Source organism: Alligator mississippiensis, chromosome 13, assembly GCF_030867095.1.
Source record: "Alligator mississippiensis isolate rAllMis1 chromosome 13, rAllMis1, whole genome shotgun sequence".
Lineage (NCBI taxonomy): Eukaryota > Metazoa > Chordata > Crocodylia > Alligatoridae > Alligator > Alligator mississippiensis.
The window spans coordinates 14,539,015-14,555,620 of NC_081836.1; the positions used below are offsets into that span (position 1 = coordinate 14,539,015).

The window sequence follows — 16,606 nt, forward strand, 5'->3', positions numbered from 1 at the left end:
CTAATGCCACAGTGCCTTTGTGTCAAGGGCAGGAATTGGGAGTGTATTCATTTAGACTCCTAAGTTGCATCTGTCATACCCCATCAAATTGGGCTAGGTCTTGTAAATAGTCTGTGGAAGGGGTCTAACTAGTGTTGTTATGGGGCTTCATGCCTCATGTTTGCTTGAGACCTACTTTCTGGGGGGCATTGTATATGAGTAGAGGTTCTTTGTGGTCAAGGAAAAGTGCAGACAGCATGGTCCCTGCTTGTTGAATGGTGAAGAGTGCCTTGAGGTGTTGCTGTTGGTGTCAGGTTGAGTGTTGGAATTGCAAAAATAACAATTACAAATACGATGGGTTCTACGTTAGCTGTTACCGCACAGGAAAGAGATCTGGGAGTCGCTGTGGACAGTTCGCTAAAAACATCAGCTCAGTGCTCAGCAGTTGTCGAAAAGGCAAACAAAATTTTAGGGATTATTAAGAAGGAATTGTAAACAAAACAGCATAATTTTGCCCAGGAATCCTGGTTTTCTTGGATTTAAAAAAAATGCCAATTTTCGGTTAAAAATAGTAACCCTAAATCCACATTTTTCCATGATTAAAATGAAACATCACTATATATATATATATATATATATATATATATATATATATATAGTGTTTCATTTAAATCACAAAAAAATGTGGATTTGGAGTTACTTTTTTTCAACTGAAAACTGGTGATTTTTTTTTTAAATCAGAGAAAACCAGAATCCACGATGCCCCTTTATAAATCCACAATGCATCCACACCTTGAATACTGTGCTCAGTTCTGGTTCCCACACCTCAAAAAAGATATACAAGACCAAGAGAAGGGCAAGAAGGATGATCAGTGGCATAGAGAGGCTTCCATAAGACAAGAGACTAAAGAGGCCAAGACTATTCAGTTTAGGAAGGAGATTGAGCATGGGAGCAAGGGGCACTGCCTCTGAATCAGAACTCCCTAGACCTTAAATGCTGGAGGCTGCAAGTGAGAGAGGAACACTGGAGACAACCCTGGTCACACCCAGTTCACTGTCCCTTACAGCATCCGTTCTCTGCCACTGTGTGACACACGGCAAGATGGACCTATGGCCTGACCCAGTAAATAGCAGTTCTTATGTATGTACTTAGGCATTTCCTTCAAACATGTATTTTAGGAACATCTAATTGCTGTAGCAACAGGAAATTCAGCAGCTGTGCAGGGAATTGAACTAAATGACCCTGGAAGTCTTTCCCACCCTCTAATTCTGTGCTAAGTGGCATGAATGCAAGCCAGGCAAATAATGATTTAAACAGGGCAAGAAGGCATAATTATTTCTTTCAGTGATGATCTGTAGCCAACACACGTGTACTGTGCACACATCCATGACCAGTAAGTGTGGTCAGAATTGCTAAACAAATATTTTGCTTTCCCCGTGTACTTAACCCAGCTGTTTGTATGGAAAAGCTTTTTTAATTGGGATGAAGACACTTGGGTTCTGCAGAAATAATTTTAACCTACAGAAAGTTATAGGTAAATGGAGCCTTTCCTTTAAGTTATACTGGAATCTGGCACAGTAGAAATAGACTTCTCTTTAGCCTCTCTGGAGAAAGGCTGTTATTTTCCATTACCTTCCATAGGATCCTTCCACAAGTCTGGGCTGACCCACTAACCCAGCTAAGTTTTAGAACTGCCATGCTGCATCCTATAGAGTTGTACAGAAGGAGATGACACAGCTGAATGCAGCTGACAGTCTCTATCAGGACCTCTGTCACATTTTCACAAGTTTTCCTGAGAACTTGCACATTCTGATTTGAAGGTGAAGTTTTGACATCCAAGGTCTTGTCTTTGCATAGTTTGCTGAAATAATTCAGTCGGCATGTCTACACCATGCGCAAGTACTAAGTGTGCAGTAACCGCCGTTCCTGCACAGTCCCGGCGGCACATGGGTCATTTCCAACCCTACTGCGCAGTAGCAACAAGCTACTGTGCAGTAGCCTCAGCATCACAGTTAGTGCCCGCTTATGCTATGTTGCTGTAGCAATAAGCTAAGTCATTGTAGCTTGTTGCAACAGCAATGCAGTGTCTTGTGTAGATGGACCCAGTGTGTCAGGAATTACACTCCAGGGAATTATGCGCAGAAAAATCCAAAATTATGCACAATTTTTTTTACAAATTAAACTAAATATAACACTATTTGAACCTTCTTTAGGTACTTGTGTGGGGAGGTTTGTGTTGGGTGTGTGGGGAGGGTTGTGTTGGGTGTGTGGTGGGGTTTGAAGGTGTGGGTGTGTGTGGGGCTCATGAAGGTTTTGGGGGGGGTTGTAGGGATGTGTGGGTATGGGAGTGTGTGTGGTTTGTGGGTGGGGGTGGTCTCCCCTGCCACATGCTCCCCTCTGTGCACAGCCCCACCACCACACGCTTCCCCCATTCACAACCCCCCTCCGCCACGCACCCCACCCAGGACAGCTCCTGCCACCACACGTACCCCCCTGATCACAGCTCCTGCTGCCACATGCCCCCCTTGGCACAGCCCCTGGTGCCAACAGACCTCAGGGTGCTCCTGGCCTCAGCAGGCAGACCCCTGGCAGTGTAGCTCTGGCAGATCCTGAGGGCTACACAGGGTGCCATGGAGCCAGCCTAGTTCAGCCTACTGGCAGTTGCCTTCACGCCAGACTGGGCTGGTTCTGTGCCAGCACATGGGGCTCATGACACTGCAGGTGGGAACCACATGCAGCCCCAGGTACTCAGCTGCACCCACGTGCTGCCAGGGGCTCTGCCTGCCCTGTCCAGGAGCGCTGCTGCCGGTGATGGAAGATGTACACCATGGGGTGGGGTGGGGTGGGGTGTGGCGAGGGGCCTCACACCTACCCACAAACCACACACATACCCCCATCCCCCTTCTTCTGCAGGCAGGAGCTTCCCATCTCTCTCACCAACTACACCCTGGGGAATTATGCAATAATATGCAATTATGTGCGGTCATACATTTTACGTGCAAAATTACATGGGCACATAATTGTGTAATTCCCTGGAGTGTAAGGAATCTTACTCTGGAATATGTGGGCCTGTTTTTCTGAATTCATTTAGTCCACTCTGGGAATGGATTAAGACAGGTGCTCAACCTCCAGCCCATGGACCAAATGCAGCCCGTCCAGCATCTGGCCTGTGGGGCTCCCCATGGGTCAGGAAATTTGGCAGCAGGGGACCAGTGGCCATTAATATTGCCACCCTCCCCAACTGCCAAATTCCCATGCCCTCTCCCCCTGCACAACCAGATGGGGCTGGGCCAGGCCCCCTTCTCCCTGCACAGCTAAATCATCAGGGCCAAGCCATGTCCCCTTCTCCCTGCACAACTGAATTGGGGCCAAGCTGTGCCTCCTACCCCCTTCACAACTAAATTAGGGCCAGGCCATGCCCCCTTCCAACTCCAGGGCTGGATTGGGGCTATGCCAAGCCCCTTCCCCCTCATGGGACCAGGTTGGTCCCAAGCACCCCTTCCCCGTGCTGATGGGACCCTGCTGGTCCCACCCCAGGCACCAGATCAGGGCCATGGGCCAGATATGACTCATGGAGGGACCAGGCACTGGGAAAAAAGGTTGAGCACCACTGAATTTAGATGAACCAGATAAAGACAAATTTATTGTGGAATAAGAGTTCCTACTCATGGAGTTATTCCTGAATAGTTACTGTTTTAAATTTATATTCCAAAATGTCTTTGTTGTGGACAAGCCTTAAGATGATCTCTGTGTGTGTGTGTGTGTGTGTGTGTGTGTGTGTGTGTGTGCGTGTGTATGCGTGCACATTTATTTATTTGATATGCTGCCCTTCCCAACAAGATATACAGATATCTTTGGAAAAAAATCCATTGGGAAACAAACATCTAAATATTTGAGTTTGGTCCCTGGTGGAAATCCAAACATTTCACCTTTCTTGTTGCCTTTGATTTTAGCAAAGGGGAGTTGCAGTGTTGCATGTGTTCACTTTTGGTCTGGCCTTAGGTGGGCAGACTGGGCTTATTTTGGCTACAGTTGTGCAAGTGTGGACATGCCAGGGGATGCACCAGGGTTTAAATCAATTGCCAGAGCTCTGTAGCAAGCCTGGCATCATGGCCTTTATTCCGCACAACTCTTAAGTATGTGCTTACAGGACTGCTTTGGTTTAGGGCCCTTCCTAGCAACGAGTGCAGTAAGTTGAGGTCAAAGCAGTCTAGAGCTGCTGAGCCTTTAACTGCAGTAGTTTTGGTTGCAGCCTACATTTAACAGCTTGGGTTTTAATATGTACTTAATTAAAGCCCAAAATTGGATTGTGAAGCCTGTGAGAACCTTCCTAAAGGAGGCTTTTTGCAGTAATTTGTGCCCGAGTTCATTTTCCATGCAGCTTGAAGGCCAATATTGCAAGACTGATTCAGAGAGTTGTGGTTTGATTTTTTTTCCCCCTCTCCATGCGTAGCTCTAGTGAAACAATACATCAATCTGTCACAGAGTTAGAGAAGTGAGCACGCTAATGCATTTAGGAGCTTGGCAACGTCTTTATATAGACACCGCTTTGTTTATGGAATAATGAGCAAGATGCCAGGGGAATGATTGTAACAAAGCTGAGATCCCAGTGAATAAAGGCGTCAATACTGTCAACAGCTGTTAAGACCCAGAAGGAATGAAGAACTTCAAGTTTTCAGTGGAAGTGAATGAAAAGGTTTTATAGGACACTTGGGATGGAAGCTGAGGTTCAGTATGTCAGTGTGTCCTGTGTGCATGAGTGAGGAGAGGTGTGTCAAAATGGGGGTGGCTGTGCATGTGTATAGGCCCCCATTGAACACGTGGGCACCGCTTCCTCAACTGCAGGGAAAAATAAGCTTTCTCTCACTTCACCCTCCCCCCCCTCCCCCAAATCCTCCACTCAAGCTCCCTAATTCTGAAAAAGTATGATCTTCTGGTGCCAAATCCTTCAAGGTGAGGAGTCTGCCCCATCAGCAAAGAGTCTGCCACTTTTCAAAACAAATTCTTCATCTGTCATGTCTGAGCATCACCCTGAAGAGTGGCACTATGCCAGGTCTACAATACATGTGTGCGTGAAGGTGGTGCTTAGGGGAATTCAAAATAATATTGCTTACCAGAGCCTACATACAGGAGGTCAGATACAGGAACCAGGGCACAGCAAAACCAGCTAGGCTAAGGATCTCCATGGTGTTGAAGGAGAGAGGAGACATTTCCTCTTTTCAGGCTGGGCATGGCACTAGAGCTTGTCTGTATTTAAGACCATACCCCAGGCAGCTATTCTACTCCTTCTCTATGCTGGGGAATGGCAAAGTTATGCACATAGTCATAGATTTACCAGCCAGAGAGCCCCTCTCACCACTGTGGTGCAAGTGCAAGTGGCACCAGTGAGAAAAACCATGTATCCTGTGGCAAAGATACTCAAAACCTTTACCTCTGTCCTTGTGCACAGAATGCACACAAATTTTATTGAGTTTGGACAAATGTATGCTCCCTGACTGCCCTCTTCTAGCTATTGCTTCTGGCCTGCAATGTGCTTTCAGTAAGGAATGCCTGACTGGGGGCTGCTGATGGTGCCAGATATTTTGCCATGTGGGATTATGTCCACTTGAGGTAAGGATAGGATGCCTGTCCCTCAAACTTCTGGCCGTGCAGGGAAATGTAGAAGACAACCAGGAGAGATTCCAAACTTTTGGCTGCCTTTCCCTTTAAACAGTACAACAGTACTTCCACAAACCATCTCTCACAGGCTATGTGACAGTGCGTTCTGTCTTTGCTTGGGTATGTGTGTGGAGGGTTGTATATGGGTTTCAAGGCGAATGTAAAGATGCATTTCAGGGCTGGTTGCCAGGAAGGTTACAGCAACAAAATTGACAAATCTGTCACAGCCCAAGTACAGACACAAAGTCAAACGGCAGCACCAGCAGTTGTGAAGATTAGAAAATATCCAGACCAAATAGAGCAGCAGGGAACTGAGCAGATTTAGAAGTTTTCACTGAAAAGTAAAAGGAATATTGGGGCAGAGTGATGGCTTACAGATGTGCAGCAGGCCCTCCCGGGTCTGGGCCCAGGTAGAAGGGAATTGTTAGCCACAAGAACTTGAGGATGAGTTTGCCAAAGAGTGACAAGCCCCTTCCCCAGATGCACAGTGGAGAATAGTCAGTTTGTGAAAACACCAGGTGGCCCCTGTGAGGTTCAGATTCCTGAAACATCAGTAGTTAAGATCTCTGTAACTCCAAGTTGCGGTGCCTGTCACTTCTCAATCCAGTACCTCAGCTAGAGAAACTGAGGCCACTGAATCTCTGTAGGTCCATCTCGGTAGCTTAATAGAAGGCAGAAAATGATTAGTGCACATTTTGAAGGTTACTTACCTGTTTATTGAGTCTTATGGATTCTGAGAAAAAGCCAATGACAGAAACTAATCTTAGAGTTTGGGAGGAGATCATTTGGGTTAGTTTTGTAAGTGGAGCCAGACTCGTTTGATGTAGCTTCTGGTTTTGTTGCAGGCGTTTTGTCTAGCTACATGTCAGTTCAGTCTAAGTTCAAACCTTCTCTTTACCTGGCAGCAATTTTTTTTTGTATTAGAGTAGCACTTTGGGTCTAGGGCTTTATGACATTAGATGAAAAAAACCAAGCTGTAGGCTTCTGGTGCTGTAGGTGCTGTGCACACATGTCACAGGAAGATGATCTTTGCTCACAGGAGTTTTGTAATATGTGCTTAGAGGTAGCAGCTTACCTGGGTGGGATCAGAGCCAGTGACCTGTGGGAGAATTACTCTCCAACCTGATTCCAGTCCTTTTATATGCTGTCACCCCAGCATAGCTTCAGTCTACATACATTCCACTTTTGCTGCTGAATTTTCTCATGGTATTCAAGGCACGTCTTTCAGGACACCTGAAATAGATTTGGTAATATATTTTTTTTGGATTATATAGTTGAGACAGACTATATACAAGCTTTTGGGCACAAATTCCCCTTCCTCAGGTATGTGTAATTCTGGGGTGTCAGACTCATCCAGCCCTGTGAGCTGGATGAGGATTTCTGGGCCAGATCTGGCCATGCTAAAGTCAGTAGGCAGGGCTGGTCCAGTGGGGCACTGCATGCTGCACACTTCCCATGCCGGCCCCCTGTGCCACAGGCAGCATGTGCCAGTCCCACTCTTGGACTTGTGCTGCAGGCACATGGGCTGTACCTGGCATGGCAAACACTGCCTGTGGCCCAGGGGCCTAGCATGGGGTGGGGTGTGCACTGCTTGTGGCACCCCACAAGACAGACCCTAAGCATTGGCTCTGGGGCCAGTCAGGATCATGCCCCAGGCATACATGCATGCCAGAGCCAGCATGCAGGGCTGTCCAGTGGGGCACTGCCTCCAGCAGACACTCGATGCCAGCCCCCTGTGCTGCAAGCAGTACCCACAGCTCCAGGTCCAGCCCATGTGCCCCATGCAGGCCAAGCCCGGGAGCAGGGTCTGCACATGGCATACACAGCATATGAGCAGACCTGGTGCTGTGGGCACTACTCATGGTTCAGGGGGCCAGCACAGGGTGCATGCTGCATGTAGTGCCCCACCAGGTAAATATGTGTAAAACTTTGTGGCTGTTTCCCATCCCACCTTAAACTGAGTGTTTGGGCAGTGCTGATCAATCAGCTGATTAGTGCTTTCAGCCTTGGAAGTGTGTTGGAGCCCTTCTCTCTGGTGCACTCCCATGGCTGGGAGCTCTGGTCAGCTGATTGGCACTCCCAGCCACAGATCCCTTGGCTCTGGCATGCTCCCATGGCTGGGAGTGTCAGCGGATCAGTGCTCCCAGCTGCAGGATTGCATCAGAGCCCTTGGCTTCAGTGCAGTCCCCTTGCTGGGAGTGTCAGCTGACTGGCACAATGGAAGGACTCGGCACCTGGCTTGCTACTTTCCAGTGCAGGGGGAGCCTGAGATCATGGTTCTGGGCTCCCCCTTTCCCAGCAATAGGGTGCAATTGGGATCTGATTCCCAATCCCACAATTGCACCACTGCTGTGCACACCTTTTATTGAATGTCTATCAGTGGCCATAGTGTTCACTTACATGAACAATATTTGAGGTGAAGAGAAGTGCAGCCAGTGTACACCCTGCCAGGACTATCCATCATTCTGAGACAAATTCCATCACACCACTGACATGCCAGAAAAAATCCCACTGAGAAATAGGTTCATGCTGATGATGAATCCGATGTTGAAATTTGTGAGGTCTACACCCTTTTTTCTTTGCCTTCTTGTTTGGTCAACATTTGATGTACTGTAGTTGCTGCTGGAATATGAATACAATTGTTATACCTACAATCAGAACCTTAGATTTCTCATTACCCAAATCAGTCACTTAAACACACGTTACCAAATGACCTGAAAATTTGCTCTGCCCTTAGAATAAGAATTAGCTTCCACCAAAGGAGTCTCTGTTTTGATGAGGGGAAGTAAGTCATTTTTCTCAATGTAAGTGGTGTGAGTAGGTCTTTTGGTGGGTTGATAAATTTTCATGCAATTCTTCCAGTTCTGCAAGGCTGGGCTAGCAGAGTAGTAATATACCAGTTGGTCATTCCCCAAATGATTATTACAAAAGGAGATGGAATATACAGGAAATTTCATTCTTAGAATGTTTGAGGTGATTTTTAACACTTAATATTACCTCAGTGTACAACCCGGGTTATATTGTTATAAAATGGATAATCTGTGATCACAGCATGTTTATTTAGAAAAGTCTTCCCCTTTCGCCTTTCTGGCTTCAGATCAGTCTAGCACTCTTGATATGGTAGCTAGTATAAGTTGCTTATCATTTGCAGTATGAAAAAGCAGAAAAACTGGACTTTATATGTACATTGTAATAATGGTGAATGTTTAATAGGAACACACCAGCATACGAAGGAGTTTTGATCTAATTTTGCTTATTTCAAGTGTGGAACGTGTTGGTTATTTATCATGTGTTCCCGATTATCATGGACAAGGAGAGAAATATTTGTGCAACGCTCTTCATTTATTTTTCTTGGTAAATTATAAATAAATATTTGTTTGAATCCTAATTACAGCAGCTTGCTATCAGCCTGAATGCTAAGTCAGTAAGTCATGGAAATAAAGTGTGTTTTGAGGCCTCATGGGGGAATTTTCATATCATTTTGGGCCACCTTGGGAAGACTGAGAAAATGTGGCAGCTGACAGCTTCCCAGTGAAGAAACTTTCCAGTAAACTCTCATCAAAAGGCAAACAAAGCAGCAAGGGGGCAAGTGCATGGGAAGGAAGCTGTTTTAACACACCATGTAATTAGGCAGTGGAACTCATCACCACAGGACAGCTGGTTTGTTTGGCCATATCTTTTAGTGAACAAACCGTATAGTTGGGTGAAAAGTTAGACAAGCTTTTGGGCGCAAAGCAGCCTTCTTCAGGTCTGAGAGAGAAGCCGATGCAGCCTAAGATATATAACAGGCAGAACAAATACTTTTGTTTAACTCCGTTATGTAAATGAAATAATCACTTGAAGAGGAGGAGAGGGCAGTAAATCTGTGGAGCAAAGGAAAGTTGTTAGAGGTAGCTACAGAAGAGCTCAGAGCAATGCATTCTGATGTTAGACTCTGGTGTGCATGAGTTTTGATCTTCTCCCCCTCCAGGCTTCACCAACTACATGCGGAGCCCTTCAGGGGATATCTTCAACCCAGAACACTACCAGGTGAATCAGGACATGTCTCAGCCGTTGAGCCACTACTTCATCACCTCTTCACATAACACCTACCTCATGGGGGATCAGCTGATGTCTCAGTCCAGGGTGGACATGTACTCCTGGGTGCTGCAGTCTGGCTGTCGCTGTGTGGAAGGTAAAGATCAACAGGGAATAGTTGTGTGGTGACTGGGAGGCTCTGGAGTTTGTGTCATCTCATCTCTGAAGGGAAGGCTCATGACTGCTGGGTGGAGGGAAAGGCTTAACGTACAGTCCAGCAAAGTAAGGTTGCAGTTACATCCCTAACCATTGCTACAATGTTTTCCATAGTACAGGGATAAGAAAGAGGCTTGGAGAAAAGTGTTGTTCATCCTTGCAAAAATTCGGAATTTATCTTATGAGGGAGAAGAGAGAGGTTTCCATCTATCAGAGGCCATTGGTACACACACTTACTAGGGTTTTGCAAATGTATTGCTAAATGGGAGAGAATTGGATGGCTAGCTGCAGTCTGAATGAAAAAGGGGGTCTTGTTGTGGAAAATGTTGACTATCTCTAAGCCTTTATCTATGCTGGAAAATGTGTCCCAGAGTCTGCTGGTCTGGAATCCACAATCTCCAATAGATCATTATTGCAGGCTGAGCAGGTTGAGGCCCATGAAACTGGTTGCATGTACTCAGAGCAATGAAGTAACAAGTGGAAATGTAGATGTAAGCAAGTATAAGGATGGGAGAGTTCACAGAAGGGTCAGATGTTGGCTTTGGTGCTGTCCTAAAGAGCTCAGCTAACCATCATTTTGAATCCAAATGTGAGTTTTATGCTTTAATGCTGTATCTCTTCACATACAACTCCTGCACATATCCTTCTTGCTTGGAGCTTTCTCAGCCAGTGCTGTCTGAGTCATCCGTTCACAATGGAGCTTCATGGCCAGCAAGTGCCTGCAGAGGAAAGCTGTTGAGCCAAGTCCAGGGAGACACAGATAGGGGTTGGTGCAAATCCATGCTAGGCAGGCATTGCATCTGGAGCACCACAGGAAGCTGCATATTTGGGGCATCTTTCCCAGCATGGTAGCCCAGAGTCACTCATGGCAGGAAAAAGTTTGCATAATGGGTGATTGTGCTGTTACACAGTGAAATCAGTGCCCCATACCAGAAAAGCTCCACCTTTCCTCTCTGTGGGAATGATTCTGGCTGAGATCTGTCTGTTTATGCTCTGATACCGAGATCTCAAATTAAATGAGAGTTTTGTTTCTCCTTCACAGTTGACTGCTGGGATGGGCCAGATGGCGAACCAATTGTCCACCACGGATACACCCTGACCTCCAAAATACTCTTCAAAGATGTGATTGAAACCATCAACAAATACGCCTTCATCAAGAATGAGTATGTATCCTTCCTTTCTGCTCCCCCCTGGCATCCCCCAATTGATCCACGATATGCTGGAATGGCTGTTTAGGCAGCTCCTATGCAGAGGCAGTGACATCCAAAGCTGACCTGGTTCTGCATAAGCCAGACAAGCATTCATATGTTGATTTACTGCAGGGAGAACTCGGGCACAGAAGTAATAAGGCGAGGATGATTGAGGGAGGCGGGATTCAGCAGATTGCCGTGCGTCTATCCTTGTTCCCATCTCTAAAAGACAGAGAGTCTAACATTTTCTGACAATGAGTATTATTAGCAGATAGCTGACAGCTCAGCCACGTGGCTCTGAGTGTGCATGGCACCAAGGTCACTGTTGAGCGCTTGGCTCCAGCCCATGCCCAGAAGACAGAGGCTAGTCAGGCAGCAAAGGTCTAGGGGGAAGCAGCAGCTCAGGTGCAGGAGGCACGGCCTGTTCAAGGGAAATGGTGTTTGTCTCAGAGTGCAGTGGTGCTCAGATGACCAGAGAATTATAAAAGGGGAGGAGGAAAGGAGAGAAGCAACCTGTAACTGTCAGTATAAATAACCTTCAGCACCAGTGGGGTGGAGTTTGAATTTTTTATTTACATATCTGTTGGGAGTCCTTTCTGTTGGTATTAGTAATAATAAAGGGCAGAGCAGCTAGTCACATGGCGCCATAAGTGATGCTGTGAAGGCAAGGGTCTGCTGCTGCTTCCCATTCTTTGAAGCATGGGTGCAATGGCTCTCCTGTGGCGGGGTGTGTCAATGAAGTGTTCACTGCCCATGTGTGCGTTTGATGGGGCTGGGGATACAGGATGATCGTCACATCTCCAGTAGTTGAGACACTCACTGCTACCCTTGTGTGGAAGTCCAGGCCTGGGTCTTTGGTATCTGCCCAGTCTTAAGCTTTCTACACAGCAGTGCCATCTCTTTTGGAGGCAAACTGGGATAACATTGCTATTAATTGTTAAGTTAAATTGTATTTTATTTAGTAAGCATTATCACTGGGCTTGTTTTGGTGCTGCAGGAAAACAGAGGTATTGGAACTTAGTGAAGTTTTCCAAATCGGGGCAACTCCTCTGAGACAGTAGTAACTATCCCAAATCAAAGGCAAAAAGCAAGCTTTTGGTGAAAGCTCTTTCCTCAGCCTAATGGGTGGTTTCTATCTTGTGTGTTTTGCCCAGTTAAAAATGAAGTTTCTCTTTATAACACAGAGAAGCAGAGAGCCACAGGACACTGCAGACACCTCCATCTTGCCTTTTGTATCACATTCCAGAATTCACACTTACCAAAGTGACATTTGTATGTCAGGCTCTGTACTCCTCCCAGACCGGCACCACTTGTAAGCTAACCGGGAGTCCCGCTGTCTCGGGATTATGTACAGTGCTGATCAGTTCACCTGAGTGGTGGAGTTCTATGAACCCACCTGGATGAGTGTGATTTGTTGCCCTCAGCCTGTAGGAACCAAAAATAGCTGCTAAAAATAAACAGTAAATCTAGAAACTGATTGCTTTTGAGGTATGCTCTTACAGGATTTTGCCAAGGTTGTCAGACCTTGAAAATGAATGGATTTGGCAGCAGTCCCACCTTTTGTGTGTTCGTTTCTTAAGGGACATTTATCAAATGCTCATCTACACCTAAATTTTACACATTGAGCTCAGCTTTCACCAGATTAACCCATGTGGCCCATCTACTATTGTATCCGTGCCATACAGCCACAGTACTGTCCCCGTTTTGGTGCAATGCTATTAGAAGAAGCAATCCTGAATTAATCTTTTCAGATCCTAAACTCCTTATCCCGTTTCCAGGGTGGGGGAAACTGGGAGAACTCTAGACTTGGTCCATTGGAATCAATAGTGAGAATCATGATGCCAGTGAGCTTTGGATCATTTCCTCTGTTAGGGAAAGCATGTCTCTCAAAGACATTCCAAAATTATTGGCTTATTATAAAACAGCAAATATTTTTGGCCCTGATCTGCCTAGTTTCCATTTATATAGTGAAGTGTCTGATTATAAAACCTATGGATATCTGTGCCAGGATATATTGGGTGGCGTTTCATACTGCATTTCTCCAGCTGCCAACATTTTTATGAGACTTTTCATCTTGCTCTTTATCGCCTCTGAATAGCCCACCTTGAGAAGAGGAGTTTTGGTTTTTTTTTTAAATGGGCCTGGAAAATTGCCCTAATCATGAATATATTGATGTACTGTTAGGTATTGGCCATGTGTTTGTCAATGAGCTGCTTACAACTCATCAGACAATGAATGGTGAGCTGGTAGAGATAAAATGAATAGTAGATATAAAACTACTCATGTCAGAGGCATCAGATAAATGGAGAGTCGGAAGGGGAGGAGAGAATCCATTTGCTTTTTTGATGATTTGTGTAAAATCATACAGGAAACAGCTGAACTGAGCCCCATTGCAAAGAGGCATGTTGTCTCTTAGAAGCTACTAAATGACGGATGCTGATGGGAATGTTGCATGACCCTACACTTTCTCTGACCAGGCTCTTTCCCCAAAAGAATATAGTACATTTCCCTTCTGGAAGATGATACATGTTCCTGGGTCCTGTGCAGTTCAATTCAACTGGGCAATATGGGTGAGGAAGGACAGGAGAGCCTGGAGAGGGAGGGGACTGAAGGCTTTAGATATACAGCATTTATTGGTGGTGGAATGTGCCAGCTTTCCATGGAGCAAGAAAAGAGGGGGCAATGGAGACCAGGGCTGCATGTGCCCAGACAGTGTAAAGAAAGGTAGGATATTGAGAGATGTGTCAAAGTGGGTGCAAGGATAGAAATACTCCCTGACTCTTAAAATAGATCACTCAGTTTGGGGTCAGCAATGGGACACACTCTGTTCTCTGTGCACCTGAACCAGCCCCTTTGGACATGTAGCTCTGGTGAGATCGTGAACTGTAGACACAAGTAGCTCTTTCTTCATCAGTGTGATAGCAGCTGAATATGTAGCTGACATTGCTAGCTTATGTCTCTTCCAGGTACCCTGTTATTTTATCTATAGAGAACCACTGCAGCGTCATCCAGCAGAAGAAGATGGCTCAGTATCTTATTGAAATCCTAGGAGACAAGCTGGATCTGTCTTCAGTGCACAATGAAGATCCCACCAAACTGCCTTCCCCAGACAGTCTTAAAGGGAAGATATTAGTTAAGGTAAAAAAAAAGAAAAGAAAAAAGTCCTGCTTTATTTTGCTCTTGTGCTGTCCTCTCTGGTGGTTATATAAGAGCTCTCTGGTTATAAAATGTTACAGCCTCACTTACCCAAATCATTACAGGTAATCCAGGCATCAGAGCACTCAGAATTCAGTTTAGGGTTCTGGTTCCTCTCGTCAGACCGACTGCCCATTCTCACACATTTGGATCTCTGTTTAGATTCGGCAGCAGCCCCTCAAGATTTGAATGGAAAGAAATTCTCAGCACCTTGCAGGAGAGGGTCCTTGTACATGGGACAACCAAGAGACCAGGAGCACCTTGTTCATGTGATACTACTCCGGCCTGTAGCTGAGGCTGTCAGTAACTAGAATGCATTTAAACCAGCTGACTGGGAGAGGAGTCCAGTGCTGGCAGCCCTTGTGCTTGTGTTTAGGGAAGCAGAGACTGAAATAGTTTTAGCAGCAAGCTTTGTGCAAAGGGCTTGTCAGCTATACAAGCAGTTTGAAAAATGCCTGTGAAAATATATAAGGAAGCCTGAAGAGCAGGTTTTAGTGCAGATCTGGGTAAATGGTTTTCCCCTCATAGTACCACAGTAGCTAAAATGTGATATTTCCTGAAAATTTGTGAATACCCTTTTGAATGTTATGGTCAGATGTAGAGTCCTCAAAGAGGAAAAGAACAAAGATTCCTCAAAAGATTAGATGTGTTAGACTTGCAAGCTTGGTTCAGAATTCGGCTCCCCCCCCCCCCCGTAAGAGGTGTAAAATCCTGTTAATGGAGCAGGGATGTGAGTGTGCTTCATCAGCTTTATCACACCATTTCATTGAGCTCTCCTGTTGCCTTGGGTCTGTGACTGGTAGCCTGTCTGCTGCTGTCCTTGTATTGTTTATTGTCCCTGGTATTATGGGAAGGAAGAGATAATTTAATGAGCACCTTCCATTTGGCTCAACTAGGAAATTCTGTTTCAAACCCAAGTTAATAGAAAGATATCTGACAGGGTTTCACTGTTAGCTTGGTCCTTTCTGAATTTATTTTGCAGCTGTTGAAAACCTACAGGCTTCTAGGTGATCTCCCATGAATTGGAAAATGTCGCCTTTGTGTTTGTGTGTTTTCTATAAGCTAACATTTTTCAGGACGTTAGTTTGTGATGTTGATTCCAGTGCCTCTGGGCATACTTTGGTAGGGGATGGGAAATAAATGAGAGATGACAAGGCTGTTTTATTTGGGAGCCTGGTTTAGTACACCTGCCCACATTGCAGAGTATTGTAACAAAGAGTTTGGAGGATTGTTTTCTTGTACCACTTTTTTGGTTGATGTCTCCTCTGCTTGCTTGTGGGTGGAGCATGGAACTGTCATTAATGCTAATGACATATCAAGAGGGATATGCTCCCAACTGACATGAATGGTACTCTGGGTGACATGAGAAAGAAGCTGTTCTCTAATCTTTCCAGTCCAGAATCTATTAAATAAAGAAAAATGTAACTGCTTCATAACCCAAGTTACCTGCTGGTTCAATAATCTATATACCCACATGAAATCTCAACCTGTTTCTTTTCTGAAATGTTTGTTTGTCTGGAAAGCCTGTCTCGTTGAGTTTGGACATGGCCAGAACTCAGGCTTTGCTGCTGACAGTACAGGTGAAAGGGACTAACTTGGCACCTCTCATGGCTGCATTGGAGCACAGCTTGCATCTCACACCTGGAGCTTGTGGGAGCCCTGGGTATCCAGGGTTGCTGGAAAAGAGCTGTGTATCCTTTGAACGAACCCTTGCTGCCTTGCATAAGTGGTTTGTCTTGAGGCTATTTCAGTCCTAAGTCTTCATTTGGGGGAAGGTTTGCACTTGATGTGATAGTAAAACAAGAGGCTGGAAGTCAAGGCCTCTGGAGGCAGGTCCTGACTTGCTAACCTGCTGAGGAATCAAGGCTAGTGACTTGCCCAATCTAGAACTGCTTTTCTCCTCCTCACCACCAGTCCTGGTGAGTGAACATAAAGCACATCTGTGGGGCCACATCTGTGGATGACTATGTGCACAGCAGTGGCCTCTCCATGGTTGAAGGGGACATTCATACAAGGATCCTAACGCAGCTCAAAGCTAGATTTGTTGTAACTGAGTCTTCCTTACGCATCTTGCAGTAGTTACTCGTTAGAGTTGGTTTTCACATGTCTAAATAAATAACTCTGTTTGACTGGGGCTAAACCCCAGGGTCTCTGTGCAGACTTATTCGAAGCCATGTGTGATGATGCAGCTCAAATTTTTTGCGGGGGAGGGCAGGTCCAGTTCTCCATCACCTGGTGTGTTCACCTCTGTGCTTGGCTGTTGTGATAACCTGCTCCTAAGTGGGTGCCTGTTACCCATGTGTCTTGCAGGTAGCTGGTTGGAGCTTGGTGGGAAGCCAGCGAGGATTGG

At 45.7% G+C, this 16,606-nt stretch overlaps 1 protein-coding gene across 1 annotated transcript in view; it reads left to right on the forward strand.

Moving 5' to 3' along the window:
* The window catches only part of PLCH2 (phospholipase C eta 2), a 373,398-nt gene that overhangs the window by 304,330 nt on the left and 52,462 nt on the right, over positions 1-16,606 (forward strand). The window contains exons 9-11 of the mRNA XM_059716700.1: positions 9,609-9,812; positions 10,914-11,034; positions 14,028-14,199. Coding sequence (XP_059572683.1) covers positions 9,609-9,812; positions 10,914-11,034; positions 14,028-14,199 — 497 coding nt within the window. The remainder of the gene's footprint in view (positions 1-9,608; positions 9,813-10,913; positions 11,035-14,027; positions 14,200-16,606) is intronic.